Raw genomic sequence first — 21,093 nt, forward strand, 5'->3', positions numbered from 1 at the left:
TGGACCCGATAACAACGCAGTGCTGAAGTGCCAACTAGTCTCTCCCTATGGAGGATCCCTTTACCACTCTACAGATAAAGCGTTGTCGGGAAAATTCGTTTCGCATACCTACCCCGAAGTGATAAAATAAAATTCTGTATCAAAATTTATAAGGAAAGACCAGTACATTGTTTAGGTTTGGTTTGTAGGGAATTACAAACCTGTGCACATATATTCAAACGCACATAACTATAGAACCAATTCTTAATGCGCATGTGAACGCCATCAGCGTTTCTCACATTTAAAGTCTGTGTAGAGAGAATGGTAATAACAAATGACCTAATTTAATAACAAATGATCGTTGCGATGGAAGCGAATCAATCAAAACTAACTCTAGCTGGAAAATAACTTTATTAAAGAACCGCTATAAAGCCAAAACAATCTCTGTTACCTTAAATTATACGTGTATCTCTGTAAAGCTGCCTTGAAACAATCTACATTGTTAAAAGCGCTATATAAATGAAGATGACTTGACTTGACTTGACTTGACTAGATAACATTAGAGGAATTTTGGGATTATTCACAATTATAAGAAATAAAGTTGAAATTCCAAGTTTTGCACATTTATAACTCTCTGCTGTAAACATGCTTCTATATGAGCTCGTACTGCAAGTCCATTTAAAGGGGTCCAATTATGCCCTTTTACAAAGTCTTGATTTAGTTTTTGGGATGTACTAGAATATGTTTTCATGCTTGATTGTTAAAAAAAAAAACTTAATTTTTCACATATTTTACATTATTACAGCACTTCTCTCCCCAGTCAGTGTGTTGTGATTGGCAGCACTTAGCGCGTGTTCGGGAAATGTCACGCCCATTCATAACATTGAGTTCACAGAGGGATCAACAGACCCCGACAATGTTAACGAACAAGAGGATCGTGCAGAACGGATTTCAAGCACAGACTTAGCAAGCATGGATTTCACAGGATGTTTCAGAATGTTTTTTGTTTTTTTGTTGTTGTAATTTTCTTATCGATTATAGATACGAAGTTATACACCATAATCATATTTGTCAAAAAACTATGATAATACAAACAGTAATAGATCACAAAATCATGGATCATTTTCCTAAGGGGCAGTCTTACAAAAGCAAGAGCTTACAGAATCTACAGTAAACAATACATCAATACTGTCATGCTAGTTAGCAGGCTAGCTGAGGCAAAGCTTTGCCCTTTGTTTATATCATAGCAACTACATCAAACTTTAGAAAACACAACTACAAATAATAAGACATACCTACAAGTTGTGATCCATTAACAACAGATTGTCCAGAAAAAATGGGAATGGCTAAGTCTTTTGGGAGAAGCTTTTGTGCGTATAGCCTGCATTGTACTCTCTTACAGTTTCTGGAAGCTGTTCTCCATGAAATGTGCAGCACACAGACAAAGGTTGTGGTTATAATCTTCAGGAACAGTGTTAAAAATACATTTTAACATCTCTAAGTTCGTCTGCCTTAGGAAAAACTTTTCTGGGGTAGAAAAAACAGTGACAACACTGTTCATCTTCTCTAGCGCAGCTCAGCCAGGCCTCGTCCCCTTTTTTGCATACTCTGTGGGTGGAGATTATTTAAATGAGTATCATTATGACTTCACAAGATCTGGAAAAAACGCATTGTAGTCCAAACGATCCGTTTGTTGTAGTTCTTGGAAAATGGATTGTATTAAATAAAATATCTCCTTCTAAATTGGACTTTGAGCCTTGTAACCTTGCAGATGTTTTTTATGCTCAAACAGCAACATTACAGACTAACTAACGTTGAAAAGATTAAAAAGCATAGTAGGACCCCTTTAAAACAAGCTTTTGTATTGTATGCCCATTCCTTCCAATATAACGCAGTTTTTTGGAGGCGTGGCGGGATGGTGGAATCTCCAAGCGGCTGGTTCCCTGGGACATCATGGGACCACAATCCATCCTTAGACAAAACTAGATCACTTCCAGTACAACCTTTTGTGTGTGTGTGTGTGTGTGTGTGTGTGTGTGTGTGTGTGTGTGTGTGTGTGTGTGTGTGTTTGTTTTTGTTTTTTTTTGTGGGAACAATGGAACATTTTGTTCAAGATTCATTGATTAATAGAAAGTTCAAAAGAACAGCATATATATGTAAATGTATAACAATGTAAAAGCCTATATTTTAAATTTTTATAAATTTAACGACTTCCTACTGAGGTAACCCTCTATGGGAATAATTATGAAATCACAGCTAGAAAAAAAAGATTTTATATTTAAGATTAAAATCATTTTCCAAAATTAGTTTTCTACATCTGGAATTTGACCTTTTTTATGCCATCATTTATACATGACCTTTTCCTATTAGTTAAATTATTTTTGGTAAATTGTCTGAAACTTCACACACATTCAAATACATCTGAAAAGTGGTGAAAAGCCAATGTCTTAGTGTTTCAAAAAAGAAAAAAAAAAACTAAACATTAAAAAAGCTTTATTAACATTCCATTTCATCTTGTGCTATTGACTCACATGTCAAAAACTTGACACAAATTCAGATGCAACTTCGCTGCCTGTGAAACCACAGTGTAAGTGTTTAAAAAAAACATTGTTTCTTTCTTGGAATTCCAAATGATTGTAGCACAAGTGAAAATCAACAAGACTCTTCTTTTTCTGTGTAGCCCACACTTTCCACGCATAACTCGATTTTGACCAATAGGTAGTGGCATCTTTCCTGACCTCTGGTTGTAGTGTGAATCACATCTTCCAAACCGGCATAGTATGTACCAAAATGCCTGACGTCCACAACAATCTATGACTATTATTCTTTATCTCTGTCATCACCCTCACTGCTTCTATCCTCCTTGATCTTTAACTTCTTCCTTTATTACTACTCCATTTTTTGATGCACTGCCATCACTATCATAAGTACTTTCTGTAAAAAGTACAGCTTTTCCTCTCTGTCTTCTATAAACTTACTAACATCAACCTAAAACACATGCAAAAAGGCTATTATACTGACTGCCAGTGCTGAGCAATAGTGAAGCTACATAGAAACAAATTTATAACCTAAAAGGACTTTGTCATTTATTTTTTTATTTTTTTTGGTTTTTGAGTTATTGTTTTTACAAAATGTGCATTAAAAATGACACTTTTTTTTTTTTTTATTAGCTGAAGGGGGTCATATGATACTAATTTCTTTTTTCTTTTCTTTTTGGTTGAACATTATTATTGTATTTTAAATGCAATTTTCTTGGTTTCTTAGCTTAACTCCCCATTGAGGGTAAAAGTATCGATTTCTTTCAAATAAATCTTACTGACCCCAAATTTTGTGTGTTATATGCCACTTTTTCTTTGTAGATAGTGTAATAGGCTACATGCTAGGCCACTGCAATGACATCAATTACATGATGCAATGCAACTAGAGCAGACCTGCAACAGAGCACAGACTTATAAATGCAGGGGTGAGAAAATCTATCTGTCCAAGTCTATCAAGACTTGGAATCAATCCCACTCAACTACTGGTGGGGGGTACCAGACTCCATCAGTCCAGAGAATAGAATGACTACGGCAGTGCATAACAACATTAAAAACTCAAAGTGATGGGAGAACCCGTTGACTGAAATGGTCACGTCATTGTGCACAGATCTGAAGAATCCTCTCTCAATAATACAGCACACAGGAAACACATACAGTACTAATGAGCAAACAGAAATTTTATATCCAGCATGCACTCATGTATGTCAAACAGACATACTGTATATCTGGGGATATAAGGAGAGAGAGACATGAACAAATACAAGGTATCCCGTAGAGAGAGAGAAAGGGAGAAGACTTTCATGTCTGAACTTAGAAAAAAAAAAGAACTAAAATGCACGTTCAGTCTTAAGTCCTTAAATGCAGACCATCTAATAACACAGAGCTGATCTTATTAGATATGCGCTCTACTTGAAATCATTAGAGAAGAATTAGACCATTACCCCTGGGCTGGCATCATTTGCAGAAAGTAAACAGTCATTTATTTCATTGTCAGAATGTGGTGGTGGGGTTCATTCAGTTTGAGGGGAGCTGTTGTTGTTAATCTTCATGCAAACAGTGCAGCACAGCAGTCAGAGAGCTAGACTGAGAGACATCCATAGAATCCAGCTAATTAATCCAAGCTAACCCAAGGCAACAAAACATCATCTGGCTTACAAACGCATAACTGTGAAAAGCAGACCTTTTCTTTGAGCTTAAAATTAGGTTTTCTTAAATTAAAATATTTGGATTCCCACTGTAAAATTTGAAAGTAAGCTTTAGAAACACCTAAATGAAGGTGACTGAATGATTGTGTTCGGTCCATCTTTTGAAATTGACTCAACATATTAAAATAATATTACATTGAGGTGCCATTTGCATCCTTCTTGGTGTTATTCAAATATATTAATTACCAGAAGTTATGACTTCTATGACGTATGCCTATTTACTCAATACTGTGCTGTAGTGAGTTGCTAGCCCATCATGACATTTCTGCACAGCTGAAGCCTGTGTGTTTGTGGCAGGGCTGTTTTCCATTCAGAATTAATTTTTGAGAATGCCAGTTTTAAATTCCTGAATATAAATTCATGTTTTAATATAAAGAAGCACTTTTAATTTATTTGGCCAATTCAATTCAAAGTCCAACTTTTGAAGTGCAAGCAACCCGGTTTCATAACTATCATTGGCCTCATTGCAAAACACTTGAATAGTGTTTTGCCCCGCTCTTGATTATTCCATGAAAAATTGTAATATACAGGAACTAAAATGATACATAGGCATTTGCTACAATAACAGATGTGGACTTTTTCCAGGTGCTTAAATTCAGAATTTTGCTCAACCTTGGTTAATATCACAAAAAGCAAAGATTTACTAAAAGTTTTAAATTCTTGAAAATGTTGTTTAAGAGGATGTCTACAAGACATGACTCATTCAGCACTAATTACAGTAATTTTACAAACTAATGCTCTTGTCACTGGTCACATTCATTTTAGTGATCAGCCATGTGCATGCACAATATTCTTCCACTTAAACATTCATTTATGTTCATGAAATGTTCAGCATAAAACTTTCCGGTAACACTTTACAAAAAGGTTTTGTTCGTTAACATTAGTTAATGCATTAACTAACATGAATTAACAATGAGCAATATGTTGTTGTTGTTTTTGTTGTTGTTATTTTACAGAATGTCCGTTAATACTAATACAATTGTTCATTGTTTGTTTGTGTTAGTGCACAGTGCATTAACTAATGTTACCAGATAAAACGTATATAATATATAAAAGTATATTAATAAATGTTGAGATTAATATTATCTACACTAAAAAAATGCTGGGTTGTTTCAACCCATGTTTGGTCAAATATGGACAAACTCAACAGTTGGTTTAAATTAACCTATAGGTTTAAACTGTTTAATTTAAACCAATGGTTGGGTTTGTGTAAGATTAATAAATGCTATTGTTGGCTTGGCTCAGCTGCTGTAATTATCACACAAATTACTCTGAAAAAAAAGCAGTATTCAATATAAAAATCCATCTCAGGCAAGCTCAGGAGAAAATACAACCAACAAAAGACATTGTGGAACAAAGAACAGAATGAACTCAGGGCTTGTATACATAGATAATTAACGTAGAAACAGGACAGGTGTGATGAACTAATTAACTGCTTAGGGAACATGGGCAAACCAAAACTGAACAAAACACTGAATCTAATCAAAACAGAAGCATAACCCTGACAATTGTTCATAGTTAGTTCATGTTAACTAATACTGGAGGAACCATTGATATGCTTTAAGTTTCTTGCGAGAACATACTGGCTCAATTTTTCCATGAAGTTCTTTAGAGAACTGACATATTTAAAAAAAAAAAAAAAAAAAATGTCTCGAGTATCTTTTTATTTTTACAGAGAAATCTGACTCTGAAACTTGCCATAGAGGTTGAATTCCACGTCCTCACTTTAAAAGCAGTGTGTATTTATTTTTCTGTTAAAATACTGCTTCCTATCCAAGTCTGACATGCGAAGACCACTTTTCACACCTGTTCAAAAAGCTATAATTTTTCCATTTTGTGATGCTAGTGAACGAAATTACACAGTTCACCTCTAAATCTTATCCAAACAGACATGTTCCAGAGTGATCAAACAAAAAAACAAAAAAACAAAAAAACAAAAAAAAAAACAGCGTATATCATCTAGGGATATCTTCTAAAGGGGCAGACAGACTATGAATCACAATATGGTTTGGAAGTTATCAAGCATCACCAATAGATCAACAGCAGAAGGGAAATAGTGTTTTAATTGTTGTTTGTTTACCCTGAACACAAATAAGTCAATGATGATGATGAAATACTATTGTGAATATGGAGGAAAGTTCCTTGAAGATCACTCATGAGCAAAAAATCTCTCCAAACAGATTGGAGTTTCTCTTAAGAGTATGACAGCCTTCCCAAGGCATAAAACATTATGCCCTGAAAAGATTTAGAGCCCACCAAGATAAATAGTGAACTAACATTTCTCGTTTAATGTCCAGCAGCGATAGGCTCAGACATATCATTGTATGTTGTATTTTGAGGGTGGGTGGTTTCAGGTAAATTGCCCAGATTAGAACATTGACTTTGGAATTAGCATGACACTAATAAATGCAGTACAGCCAATAAAAGCCTTGGCCGTGGAATTATTTAACAACACATTCAGTCAATTTCACAACTTGTGAGGACTCCATAATTGCCCTCTCTATCTTGTTAAGCCTATAGTGTTTTTTTCTTTCCATAGACTGAATATTCACAGCGTGAGCAGAGCTCTGTAGTGCAGAGACATGGCGGGGTTTAAATACTCAAGAGAGGCCAGCTGTGGTTGAGTCAGATCATTAAAAAAGGAAGAAAAAAGGGAATGGAGACCAAACACTCCTCCACAAAGCTCAATCAACCCAATCACGAGGGCAACAAAACCTCTAGCGCTGCTTCATTTACAATTCACAAGTTAGTTTGTCAGTGTTATTACAGATGAATCATAATCCTTTAGTTGTGTTAATTGCTATTGCGTAAAAGTCATTGGCGAAGAAATTAGAAAATGCATTTTCAACAAATATTTTTAAAGTGGATGGCCTCTCATACAACAATGAAAGGCATACATCAGGAGAATAAAAAAGAAATTACATGAAGCCTCAAATATTGTGACTACTGTAGCTGTCTACTGTATGGTGTGAGTCTTATTTACCCTCCTTTGAAAATTCTTATTTTAGGTTTGACTGTAGTTTTCCAGGAAAATTGGGAAAAATATTAAGGTAGTTCATCTGGTCTGCATATTTATATGGTGATTAGGGTTACCATAGGAAAATAAGTGATAGTCTCAGTTTCTTAGAAAAGGGCCACACACTTTTTTTTACACCACATATTCAGTTTGGGTTTTAAGTATTCCACTGGTGGCAGGTGACAGTTGACCACATTTAAAATAAAACCAAAATGCTAAACAGTCATAGTGTATGTCAGCAGTTATATGCATATAAGAAAATATGTTCAAATGTATTTAAGATGCAATCACTTTGATTTTTGCACAAAAACATCCTTCTTTTGCACTAGTTCCTATTCTAATTCTATTCCTATTCTAAAGACCACAAGAACCAGACAAGTCCTCCACACAGACCTATGACCAGCTCCGTCTCCATACTAGCGTGATGAATCTGATCTCCAAACAAAAGGAACTTGATGAAATATTTGAATGCTTCCGATCCACAATCTTTGTTTGTTCGTTGGCCAGAGAAGAACTGGCTCCCCGACTGGACTTGGTTTCTGAGCCTGGACGTGTCAGGGTTCTGCCCTGACAGCCTTGTCTGTGTTGTCTTTGTTTCATGTTTCTATGTTTGTCTTGTGTTTGAGCACATTGTGTTTGAGTCTTGGTCTGTGTTTGCCATGTGCTCCTCATGTCCCGCCCTCTTGTTTAGTCCACGTCTTGTCCGGTTTCACTAATTGTGCTCACCTGATCCTCATGTGCTCTGGTCCCTTTATATTGTGTCTCTTTCCCTCATGTCTTTGCTGGTTCGTTTTATGTTTGTACTTTGTGGTGTTTTCCAGTTTGTGTTTTAGAAATTATCTTAGAGCATAATCTAGTTTTTTTTAATATATATATATATATATATATATATATATATATATATATATATATATATATATATATATCTTTCCCAGTATCAGAGTATTCCTGTTGCTATTGTATTTTGTTTTTCTCCACTTCTGTTTTGCTCAGCTTTTGCTCTCGTTCTTTATAATCTAGTTTGAGTCCTCTTTTGCTTTAGAATTTTAATTTTAGTTACTTTCTTCAGTTCTTATTTCCTTGTCTAGTGGAAGACTTGCTTTTCTTTTGCATTTCCAGTTGTTTTTTCTCATTAGTTTGCTTTTGATATATTTATTTCTCTACTTTAGTTTCTCTAGTCTAGGGGTTTGTAAGGGGCTTGCTTTTTCCAGTTGAAACAATTATATTGATAGAAGGTGATGTGAGTTAAGACATGAGTTAGTCATGATGATCTTTTTTGTTGTGTCTGTCTTTTATCCTATAAAACCTGATGTATTTTTCTTTTTGGGTGAGATTCTTTGAGAAACTGCTCGAGAACTCTCCTGGCCGTGATTAAAGCATTTAAAGGACATTTGCTGAAGTCTGTCTGTTAATTATTGCTGCGCAGCAAGTTAGGGTAAGGAACTCAAAGCCAGTTGTCGACTGTAGACGCAGAGCCAGAGTTAAGTGTCAACTGTAGATGCCCCAGGTAAATTTATTGAGTGTCGATCGGAGACACCACAGGTATAGGTTTAGGGAAAATCTACAACATCACCCATCCTGCGTGTCGCCTGCCCTGCCCTACTGTTTGAACTGTGGTTCACGCTTCACTCTCCCTGTTGTCTCAAGTCTTCAGTCATTTGCGTCTGGGTCCTATCTCTTGCAGAATTGTGACAGGACAATGGCATCACCGTTTTCTGCAGAACTGCTTTATACTTGAAATTAACTAATTTAATAATCTTTACAAAGGAACTGAATCAACACTGAACTGACTTCGGCTCAACATCAACAATGACACTATTTTCTTTTAGAGCTGCTGTACAGCTGCAACATTGAATCATTTATCACTGTAAAGCTACTTTGAAACAATCTGCTTTGTATAAAGCTCTATAGAAATAAAGGTGACTTGACTTCAGAGTTTTTTGTATTGATGCCTATTCAAAAATTATTCAAATGCATTCAATTCTGAATAGTTTCAGTCTATACGGGACTATGTGATATTATACTGTGCGATTTGGCAACCAAAAAGCACAAAGGCTGCATCTGTAAAAAGTCTGCATCTGTAAAAAATAAAATAATACTAAATTATCACACATATCAGTTTAGCTTCAACCACAGCAAATTACAACAAAAAAAGTACATAAATATTTATGGTAAGACTGTCACAAGTATATTTTCAGATATTTAATTAGGACAACAAATTCAGTGAAAAAAGTGCACCACTGCAAGGTTTTTGTCTTTGTATTTATATATCTGATATTATTTTATAAAATGATTTTATAGTAGCCTATATAATTGCCTGGTGCTGGTAGGTCACACGCATGAAAATACTTTAAATCGTTAAAAATACTTTAAAATACTAAATATACTAAAAAAATACTTAAAAAAAATGTCTTTAATAAACAAAACAAAGAGTCCACAGGAGAAAGCTAGTGTACAAACACAAGAAAAACAGGATAAACAGTTGTCACATAAGAAACATCTATCAAAACACTATACATTGACGAGAATCGACCAGGGACAACAGAAACTCAGTGCTGTATATATTTGAGTTTACGCCATGTCGTAATTACCGTAAATATTGTGTAGACTACTGTAAAAACCCTTCACATGCTTGTAGAACTTGTAATTACGTGTAAACTTGTAATTTTCTGAGAGCTACGACTGTACCACCTGACCACTGCTGTGCAGAGCGATCGGTGAACGACATCAAAATACCGCGAGAGCGATTCGAAAGCCGGTATGAGCTTTATTTACTGTAATTACGACATGGCGTTAATGCACCAATACACGAGAAAATCTAAACTAGACACAGGTGAAAAATCAGGCACACAATCAATATAAGAGGAAACACAGAGAACAAAGCAAACAGAACACAGGGACACAACATGATAAAATAAAAGTCCATGAAAACAGAACATAACCCTGACAATATCATCCATTATTACATTCTATAATAAAGTCTTTCCAAAAAAAGAAAAAAAGAAGACAGCCAACCAAACAAGGCCATACAACCAAAAGTTAACATTCAACCAAATAAAAGTGCAAATTGAATAAAAATGCCAAATATACCTCTCACAGCAATAAAAACATGTTAGTCTTAAGGTACAGTTTAGTAAAACTTACATCACGATGTATTGAAGACTTTGCAGGACATTTGTTCCATGATACACTCGATTTGTTTCTCATGATGGAGTGATGGAATTCTGAGGATGTATGTGACTATAGGCAGCATGAAGCCCTTCATCCTTTCAGCTCGTATAACAGCTGGCCTGCCTTGATCTTCCTTCCTTGGCACCAGTGTAACCTAGCAACTGCCAGTGTTCAATCTTATACAGCACATGCCAAAGATGTCCCATTCTTATTCCATTTATATGTTTATAGATTTTTAAGTGTGGCTTAAGAGTCCAAATGATTTTGACCCAGAATATTCACTGGCTCTGAAGGACTGAAGGCACTAGTGAAAATGCTGTTTTTGGCATTGTTACTATTCTATTACATATAATTATTATGATAAATCATCACCAAAGAAATAATAAATTTAAGTCATAAATTTCATTTTTTCCCTTTAAAAATAAAATAAAAAATACTACACTCCCAGGTTTAAAAACAAAACAAAAAAACATACAGTAACACTAGTGGTGTCTTTGTTACATTACATGAAATAACAGTAACTTATCCATAATTGCAAGCAACTAACACCAAAACAAACCCTTCTCAAAGCCCTTGAGTAGTTTTAGTTAGTTAAAATGACTCAGTACTTAATTATATTATTACACTGTAACAAGGACATCTTAAAATAAAGCGTAACAAAAAATATAATATTTTCAATGCTATATATATATATAGGCCTACTGGCGACAATGTCTTTTTTAGTCACATTTGTGATTATAAACCTAGTCCACCTCATGTAGATTAGGCCCTGTTTGCAGATGCACTCAAATACTGATTACATTTTTTTTTTTAGCATTCTATTAAAATGTATCTCCTATTTTGTGGTGTTAGCATCAAACACCTTGCCAAGTCTGTGAAAATGAACTGTATAGTCTCATGTGCAGCAATAATAATTCAAAAGCACTGCAGAGATCTCAACCTCACTCAGGCGTTGTGTTTGTCCACTTGGGAATCTTGATGACACCCATTGCATTTTAAGAAGGGTTAAACAGCTTTTAATATTCCTCACTGATTCAGGCTCAATTAAAGGGAAAGTAATATTACAAATCCCTTGCTTTTTACATCAAAATCCATGCCATGGCAACATCCACAGAACATTATGTATTCCCATTTAAGGCAAAAAAAACAAACAAAACAACAACAACAGAGGAATGGAAAGTCAGCAAATTGCTTTTGAAAAATACGCCATTGAAAGACTCCACTTGAAGCAAAGTCTGCTTAATGCTTTTTTTAAAAGAAACACCAACACTGCACTTCACAGCTCTCTGCACTTGATTTTGTGTCCAACCGTTTATTTTTTTATATTTATGAAGTACTCTCCTCAAAACCAGATCAATACAGTGCAATATGATGCCAGTTCTTCTCTATTCCTCTCTCTCTCTGTGCTTTACAGAGTAAAGGATATCTTTTAAAAGAAAAAGGCTCATGAAACATGTCTTGCTGGAATAAACAAGAGTTTTTAACAGCATAGCTTTCTTTTTGTAGTGGTAATGAGGATGTGCTCTTTTAAAAGGCTTCAATATTTATGATTCAGTGAGATTACACTATTATGCATCAAACATCTTAATGTGGCAGGCATAGCATCCATGCATAGTTGGCATATACTGTACAGAAAAAACAGGACTATTTTATTTAAATTAAATAATTAAACACATTACACCTCAGAAATGCTTTAAAAATGGTTAACCTCATAACGCGCAACTGAGAGTATGAAAGGTCACTTTGGAAAACTTTTCACGAATGACCCGTAATAATAATTTCTTGCCCCGAATGCACATTTGTCAGGTTTCCCGCAGCACTTTAGAGACACAGGTCGAGGCTCAGCACAATCAGAGGGATTTAAAGCCGTCATCGAAAAACACTCCATCCTTTTGATTCGCTCTCTTCCGCTGCCCACACATATAAACGCTCACCGGCACACTTAGAAATAGCCTTTTATCCAGGGTGTTCAAAGTGCGTACGTGTGTATTAAATGTGGAAAGTGAGGTGGAAGCAGTCATGCTGCTGCTGAACAGCTTAGGGAACATTAATGCTGTATGTATAGAAGTGTAGGTGGAAACATAACTTGCAGTCCTTACTTCAAGAGGCGTTCTTGATGTGGCCGTGTTGGTTGCCATCTCCTGTGCTAATTGATGGGAACCAACAGGAAGACACTATAACTATCAATGTATCTACACAAAATGCACTCACAGCTGCATCAACAGGGCAGTGTTTGCTGTGCATCTCTGTGCCTTACACTGTTTAGGACACTGAAATGAGCTTTTGAAGAGAGAACAATCCTATCTCAGAGGCTGTAGGGGAACAACGCAAACTCTTTATTGCTTAAAGAACTCTGTGTATCTGGTCTCTAGCACACACATCTAACTGTTTCCTGTGCAAGTAACTGTATATTGGAATCAATGATACTGATGTAGATGCACTTTGTTCGCCAGATGAGAATGTTCAACCTGCTTACTTGATAGTGAATATTATCTGGTTTTATTCAACGACCAAATTTGACAAAAAAGGACACAATGGACCATCAGGATCGCTGAGCGGATTGTTGGTGCCTCCTTAACCATAGTCCATGTTTTGTACACTTCTAAAGAGAGGTAAAAGAAAAGAACAACTGCTGTTTCATTGTCATCAAATAATTGAATGTGGGGTTAAAAGTACATTCTCCCAAAACACGTTGGCCACAATTATTGGCACCCCTAGAATTTTTTTGAGAGTAAAATTATATTACCATTAATGTTTACATTTTTTTAGCACACCAGGGTGACTACAGTAAGAACATGAATTTGTCCAGCTATGACTTCTTTGTTTCACATGAGCATAAATATGAGGAAACACTAAGGCCAAATTCCCTTAATCCTCCATCACAATAGGTAAAACCAAAGAATATACAACCCCAAATCAGAAAAAGTTGGGACACTGCACAAATTGTGAGTAAAAAAGGAATGGAATAATTTACAAATCTCATAAACTTATATTTTATTCACAATAGAATATAGATAACATATCAAATGTTGAAAGTGAGACATTTTGAAATATCATGCCAAATATTGGCTCATTTTGGATTTCATGAGAGCTACACATTCCAAAAAAGTTGGGACAGGTAGCAATAAGAGGCCGGAAAAGTTAAATGTACATATAAGGAACAGCTGGAGGACCAATTTGCAACTTATTAGGTCAATTGGCAACATGATTGGGTATAAAAAGAGCCTCTCAGAGTGGCAGTGTCTCTCAGAAGTCAAGATGGACAGAGGATCACCAATTCCCCCAATGCTGTGGCGAAAAATAGTGGAGCAATATCAGAAAGGAGTTTCTCAGAGAAAAATTGCAAAGAGTTTGAAGTTATCATCATCTACAGTGCATAATATCATCCAAAGATTCAGAGAATCTGGAACAATCTCTGTGCGTAAGGGTCAAGGCCGGAAAACCATACTGGATGCCCGTGATCTTCGGGCCCTTAGACGGCACTGCATCACATACAGGAATGCTACTGTAATGGAAATCACAACATGGGCTCAGGAATACTTCCAGAAAACATTGTCGGTGAACACAATCCACCGTGCCATTCGCCGTTGCCAGCTAAAACTCTATAGGTCAAAAAAGAAGCCATATCTAAACAGGATCTAGAAGCGCAGGCATTTTCTCTGGGCCAAGGCTCATTAAAAATGGACTGTGGCAAAGTGGAAAACTGTTCTGTGGTCAGACGAATCAAAATTTGAAGTTCTTTTTGGAAAACTGGGACGCCATGTCATCCAGACTAAAGAGGACAAGGACAACCCAAGTTGTTATCAGCGCTCAGTTCAGAAGCCTGCATCTCTGATGGTATGGGGTTGCATGAGTGCGTGTGGCATGGGCAGCTTACACATCTGGAAAGGCACCATCAATGCTGAAAGGTATATCCAAGTTCTAGAACAACATATGCTCCCATCCAGATGTCGTCTCTTTCAGGGAAGACCTTGCATTTTCCAACATGACAATGCCAGACCACATACTGCATCAATTACAATATCATGGCTGCGTAGAAGAAGGATCCGGGTACTGAAATGGCCAGCCTGCAGTCCAGATCTTTCACCCATAGAAAACATTTGGTGCATCATAAAGAGGAAGATGCAACAAAGAAGACCTAAGACAGTTGAGCAACTAGAAGCCTGTATTAGACAAGAATGGGACAACATTCCTATTCCTAAACTTGAGCAACTTGTCTCCTCAGTCCCCAGACGTTTGCAGACTGTTATAAAAAGAAGAGGGGATGCCACACAGTGGGAAACATGGCCTTGTCCCAACTATTTTGAGATGTGTTGATGCCATGAAATTTAAAATCAACTTATTTTACCCTTAAAATGATACATTTTCTCAGTTTAAACATTTGATATGTCATCTATGTTGTATTCTGAATAAAATATTGAAATTTGAAACTTCCACATCATTGCATTCTGTTTTTATTCACAATTTGTACAGTGTCCCAACTTTTTCTGATTTGGGGTTGTAGTTCTGATGTTCAGCAAAAGATTGTTGAGCTTCACAAAATAGAAAGTGGCTGTAAGAAAATAGCTAAAGCATTGAACATTCCCATTTTGACCATCAGGGCAATAATTAAGAAGTTCCAATCAACTAAAGATGTTACGAATCTGCCAGGAAGAGGACGTGTGTCTATATTGTCTTAATGCACAGTGAGGAGGAAAGTTTGAGTGGCCAAAGACTCTCCAATAATCACAGATGGAGAATTGCAGAGTTTAGTTGAATCTTGGGGTCAGAAAGCCTACAAAGTTTTATCAAACAGCACCTACATTGTTTGGAAGGGTTTCAAGAAAAATCCTCCTCGCTCATCCAAAAACAAACTGCAGCATATTTAGTAGTCAGACACGACTGGAACTTCAGAAGGGACCTGACTATGGACAGATGAAACAAACAACAACGAAAAAAGCTTTTTGGCAGCAAACCCACAAGATGGGTTTGGTGCAAACAGGGATAAAAAATACCCCATGCCCACGGTTAATATACTGCTGGATCTTTAATGTTGTGGGTCTATTTTTTTGCTGGAGGTCCTGGACATCTTATTCAGATACATGGTATCATGGATTCTAGCAAATACCAACAGATTTACTTTAGTATATTACAGATGTGGTGTCACATTTTTATTATTCAATAAAATAATTTTATTATTCATTTTTATTATTTTTATTATGATATTAATTTATATCATCTAATTTGACACTGCAAGAACTTGAGAAGTGTAGTGTCATTGCTAAGCATTTGCTAGTTTGTTAAAACATAAAATCACAAACATGAGTTCTGTACAGACATGGTAGTGCTTTATTAAGGTTTGTAACAGTGGGCGGAGTCATCTACTCTTCCACCAGTGGTGGTGGAGAAAGCTTTAACTGGAAGTTCTCGCTGTGATAAATACTTCCTGTTCCTGGAGGGGCAGGATTCGACAGACCGGCCCTCTCATTGCCATGAGAATGGGTGAGTTCTGTCAGAACGGCAAGCTGAAAAACAAAGAAAACGGAAATGAAAAGTGTGGCAGGGCAAAGGTAGAAAAACAATTAATAATAATTCAAATAATAGTTCAAATAGTAATTAATTACAATAACAACAAAAATCAACAACAATAATAATAATGATATTTTATATTTTAAATGTATACAATATTAATATATAGTAATTAATACAATAATATTAATATTAATTATTATTATTATCAAAACATTTTCCTTAATATTGAGTAAGACAGCACAGTCAGTGCATAGAAACATTTGGAGAAAAAAAAGACCTGAGCAAATCTTGCATTATGCTGCCATAGCCACATTGAAGCCATAAAAGCCACATGATCACATTTTAACAAATGAAGTGTGTTAAAAGCTTTTTACTGTGTCTCAATGTGCTTTCCCTTTTAGAGATAAACGAGTGAGAGTTATTCTGCGGCCCTCTAATAAAAACATTTATTTATTTATTTACTATTTTTTTAACACAATATATCTGCACACGACTGCTAAGGTTTGGTCATTTTTTGATTTTGTTTGCGGAGTACAAGGTCAACATCTTAAAATGTAGGGTTTATTGCCCCATTACACCCGGCATTCACCCAAAAAGGAACATTTTGTCACCTTCATGTCATTCCAAAGCTGTTTTAAATTCTTAGAATTTAATATTTCATTGTAAATGTTCACCAAATCAACATTCTTTAAAATATCTTCATGTTCCACAGAAGAAAGAAAGTCATACAGATTTGGAATGACATGAGGATGAGTAAATGCATTTTTGGTTGAAGTATCCCTTTACCACGAATTTCATACAGCACTTCATGCCAATTAACCTTTTATTTATCTATTGACAACTGAATCAATCTGTTGGTGTTGGTGATATGTTTAGTTGAAGTTATGAAGTAAAATGGGTTCCACCACACAGTGAGAAATACAGAACAGTGTAAAAGACCTAAATGCAGACTCCCACCACCAAACCCCCCACTCATTAGCAGTACAGGCCATGTGTATTTTCAGCAGGGACCTCGTTATGGCCAGAGCAATCAATGAGCATTTAACCAAACTGCATGAATCAAACGGCATAATCTATCCCTCTCTCTCCAGCTTCACTTTGAAGACCTCCTTTGCAACTTTACCTTCTCCTTCCCTCTCTGATCTCACTCATATTTCCCTTTCCTCACTCCCATCCACTCCCACTCGAATCATTCCTTTTCTTTTCATGTGGACAAACCAACTTTTCAGCCATAAACTAATTTCATTTCACTCTTTTACTGTCTTTCTTCTGCTGTTTATTAGCAGTCTTTAAAACAGACTACCATTTATAAGCCCTAGTTCTATTTCTTTTTTCTTTCGTTTCCCTATCTCAACCGGACACCTGCTAAGCGAAGGCCTCGGAGAGTGACAGGGATAAAAGCAAACACAGACACAGAAAGCATGTCAGTGGCTAATCACAACCCCCATACTGTTAGCAAACAGGCTAATCACAGAGTATGAAGTCTGGACACATCTAATTCCAGCAACAGTCTCTCTCTCTCGATCATACCTTACTATGAGCAATTTTCCACTCTGTGGAAGAGCCTAGCATTAGATACTTCATTTTCAGTTTTTACTACAGCTATCCACCTTATTCCTACGTCCCATGACGCTTTGCGTGAATTATGGGTGTAACTTCCGTTAAGCTGTAAACTATCAGTGAAAAGGCTCGCTCTATGAACGTAATATGTTAAAAAAGAGTCACAATGAGATGACATTAACTCACCCTTCAACCATTGAACATTAAAAGGAAATTTAAAAGTGTAAAAGCATCAACAAGGTATTTCAACAGACCAAATAACCCCAAAAGCGCGAGTCTTTCCACAGCAATAACGGACGGGTTAACTATCACTGTAGTAATATACTGTATATCTGGATTATGTAACTTATATTGCCTTAATCAAAAATGTTCATTAACTTTAGCATTACGTGATACTATTTGTCATTTTCTGTCATTTTGACAGAATATAAATTGCATTTACCTGTGAAAACAAACCTGGGAAGAGATGTGAGGATTTGAGGAGAATAACGAGAGATTCTTTGTGCATTCCAGTGAATTATTAATAAAAATAATAATTTATATTAATAATATATCATAAATTAAATTCGGGAGACCACAATGTGCAGTATATGTTGTCCTTTTTCATACTTTTACAGCGGATTGCAAAGGGAAAAAAGAAAATAATCACGAGGAAAAGAAAGCAGCGACTGAAAAGAGCTCTTGTCATATATATTCTTGTTATAACATGTCACGTAAAAATACCAAGTATAACGTTATTCTCATGATGTCTGAAAATGAATCATGAAGGAAAATTGACAGCTCATCCAGTCAAACTGACGGATCAGCTTTATTTGTAGGGCAACCTTATGATTTGAAATGATTCGTTTCAGCCTTTTTGAATAGAAGTTCCAAAAAACCGGAAGTGCCACCCATAATTCAAAACGCAGTAAGGTCGTCAGGAATAAGGTGGATAGGATAAACATATAGACATGTTTGTTTGTCTGTTTGTTTAAGGAGGAAATAGTTGCTTCTATAAGAAAGAGACACCACAACATATCTGTATGTGTATTCATGTGTTGTACTTCTGAATGCGCTAGCTTGTGATGGCGTTTCAGGTTGAGTCATATATGGAGGCGCTGTATGAAAAGTACGCCTTTGTGAGAAAACTATGGTGTATTATTTTATAACAGTGGTGGAGAGCTCTCAAAGTGTTGAATATGAAAAAGGACAAATACAATGCTGTGTGTGCCTACTGTAAATTCCATACATGGATAAGGGTGAAGTGTGACAAAGCAAGCAATTTTCCAGAACCGGCATTTCACATAGATATCGAGCTGTTGATATTACTGGAGGCCGAGTACAAAGGAAATAAAAAAAAAATAAAAAAACTTGCAAGGGGTCTGAAATATAGCAATTCATATTTCTTTGAAAATTCTTTGTTGTACAACATTTTCTAACAATAAATCTGTGACAGACAGACAGAGACAGGTGGACAAGACAGAAATAAATAAATAAAATAAATAATCAATCAATCAATCACACTTGTGAAGTATTCTAGAATTTTGTATTCTAGTGTGAGGGAGATCATTTGTAATCTTTGTGTGTTCATAATGATTATTATTATGCTGCAGGACAGGTAGACTTTCTCTCTCATCAAGTGTCTGGTTTGACGAGACATCATATTTGGCCCTGGGATGAAGGCATGAGAGAAAACAAAAAAACAAAATCACTATGCTCCCTCATGTGCCCTCACTTCTACAGAAATGTAAGGGTGATGCTTGATTTAGGGGGACCATGGGATGATTTTAAATGAGAAAATAACAACAGTTCAGATAATTCACTCAAAATTGAAAATCTGACATAATTTACATCAAATAGAAATTAAGATATTTTTAATGAAACCTGAGAAATTTCAGTTTCATTGAAAGTACATTCAACCAAAATGTTTGTAACGACTGAGACAAGTCAGACACAAGTATTTGTTATAGTTTAAAGGGATACTCCACCGTTTTTTCATATTAAACTATGTTATTCCCTTAACTAAGACGAGTTGATACATACCTCTCTCATCTCAGTGCGTGCACTTAATCGCTCTAGCGCGTGGTTATACGACCAAGTATGGTGACACAAAATAAAACGTGGCGGGATAACTATAATGTATGGCGGAATAGCACTTTTGGAAGTACTTCGACTCGGCGCAGTAAAAAGTCACGCCTGATCCTCTTCCTAGTGGGTTAGTAGTGGGAAGAAGATCAGGCGTGACTTTTTACTGCGCCGAGTCGAAGTACTTCCAAAAGTGCTATTCCGCCATACATTATAGTTATCCTTTTTAACCCGCTTAGAAAAGCGCCACGTTTTATTTTGTGTCATCATACTTGGTCGTATAACTACTCGTGTAACTGTTTTTAAATAGGGAAAACGTTGATGTGTTTGGTAACTTCTAAATTCATTGCTGCTAGATACCATTGAATATACTGGGGTAGGGGTGTGCAAAGCAGCCGGTATTTGTATCTGTATTTGTATTTGTTGAGGGGGGAAAAGTATTTGTATTTGTATTCGAGTAAAATTCTAAATAGGTGTAAAAATCCATTTTTTTGCGTTACACTTCTAATTTACGTTATAGTGTAAGTATTCTTTAATTATATCCATTATAATAATTATGGATATGCAATATTGGTTGATGTTTTTCCTTAAATCCAGCAATGAACATGTAACAAGGAACGTCATTGAAAAGAAAAAAAAAAACATAACAGCCATTACCTATGTTAACGTTACTCTGTCAACAGCCTTGTCTAAATTACCGAGCTAACAGAGCTACTAGTGTTGTCACGGTGCCAAAATTTCAGTATTCGGTACCAATAGCCTACCAGTGAAAATCCACGGTTCTCGGTACCAATTTCCGTACCAAAGCTTAATTTAGATTAAGTTTACATATATTAAAGTGTATATCACGGTTACAAAGATGGAAACTGTAGTATTAAAAACACTTTACAATAAGATTCCATTTGTTAGATAAAATGACCTAACAATAAACAGTAGTTATACTGTCGCAATTATTCTCCTTGGGGTTAATTTAAAAATACATTTTTAAAATCAAAAGTTAACATTATTTACGTTAACATTATTTAATGCACAATGAATGAAGTGAACAAACATGACCAATCAAGTGTTTGTATTAAATAACATTCACAAACATTAATTAATGTTGTAAAAATATATTGTTCACTCAATGTGTTGATGTTAGATGCGCATTAAGTAATGTTAATGCATGGTATCTTATTGTAGCGTTACCAAACTATACAGGAGATAAAACGTGTTTTATTTGAATTGACTGTACTTTTATTTAATCCAAAACTGCATTCATATTTAATTTTAAAAGGGCTTTTTAAACCTGCTAAGAGTTATCCAGCCAAGAATAAGCCTAGAACTGCTTTTCTGACGGACTGATATTAATAACATAATGACGGCTTTTTATTTCATTTCTCATCTCCATAAATATAAAGCTAATGCAAGGGCTAGAAATCAATAAATTCTTTGCTGATACTTCCTCGTCATCATGGAGAGCGCAGTTCGCACCGCTTTCCACAAGCGCTTGCTCTCTGGTGGCGTCTGTCGTTGCTATGCAATCGCGCCGCTCATTTGAAATCTGCAT

General features: G+C 35.8%; 1 protein-coding gene across 2 annotated transcripts in view; it reads right to left on the reverse strand.

Annotated features, from left to right (window-relative positions):
- Nucleotides 1-15,689: 15,689 nt before the first annotated feature.
- Nucleotides 15,690-21,093, reverse strand: part of vps8 (VPS8 subunit of CORVET complex) — a 183,869-nt gene continuing 178,465 nt past the window's right edge. The window contains exon 45 of one of the 2 annotated variants that reach the window (XM_079851756.1): nucleotides 15,690-15,913. In XM_079851756.1, the coding sequence (XP_079707882.1) occupies nucleotides 15,770-15,913 (144 nt within the window). In that variant the 3' untranslated portion in view covers nucleotides 15,690-15,769. The remainder of the gene's footprint in view (nucleotides 15,914-21,093) is intronic. The other variant, XM_079851757.1, reaches the window with a different exon arrangement.

Source organism: Squalius cephalus, assembly GCF_949319135.1.
Source record: "Squalius cephalus genome assembly, chromosome: 2".
Classification (NCBI taxonomy): Eukaryota; Metazoa; Chordata; class Actinopteri; order Cypriniformes; family Leuciscidae; genus Squalius; species Squalius cephalus.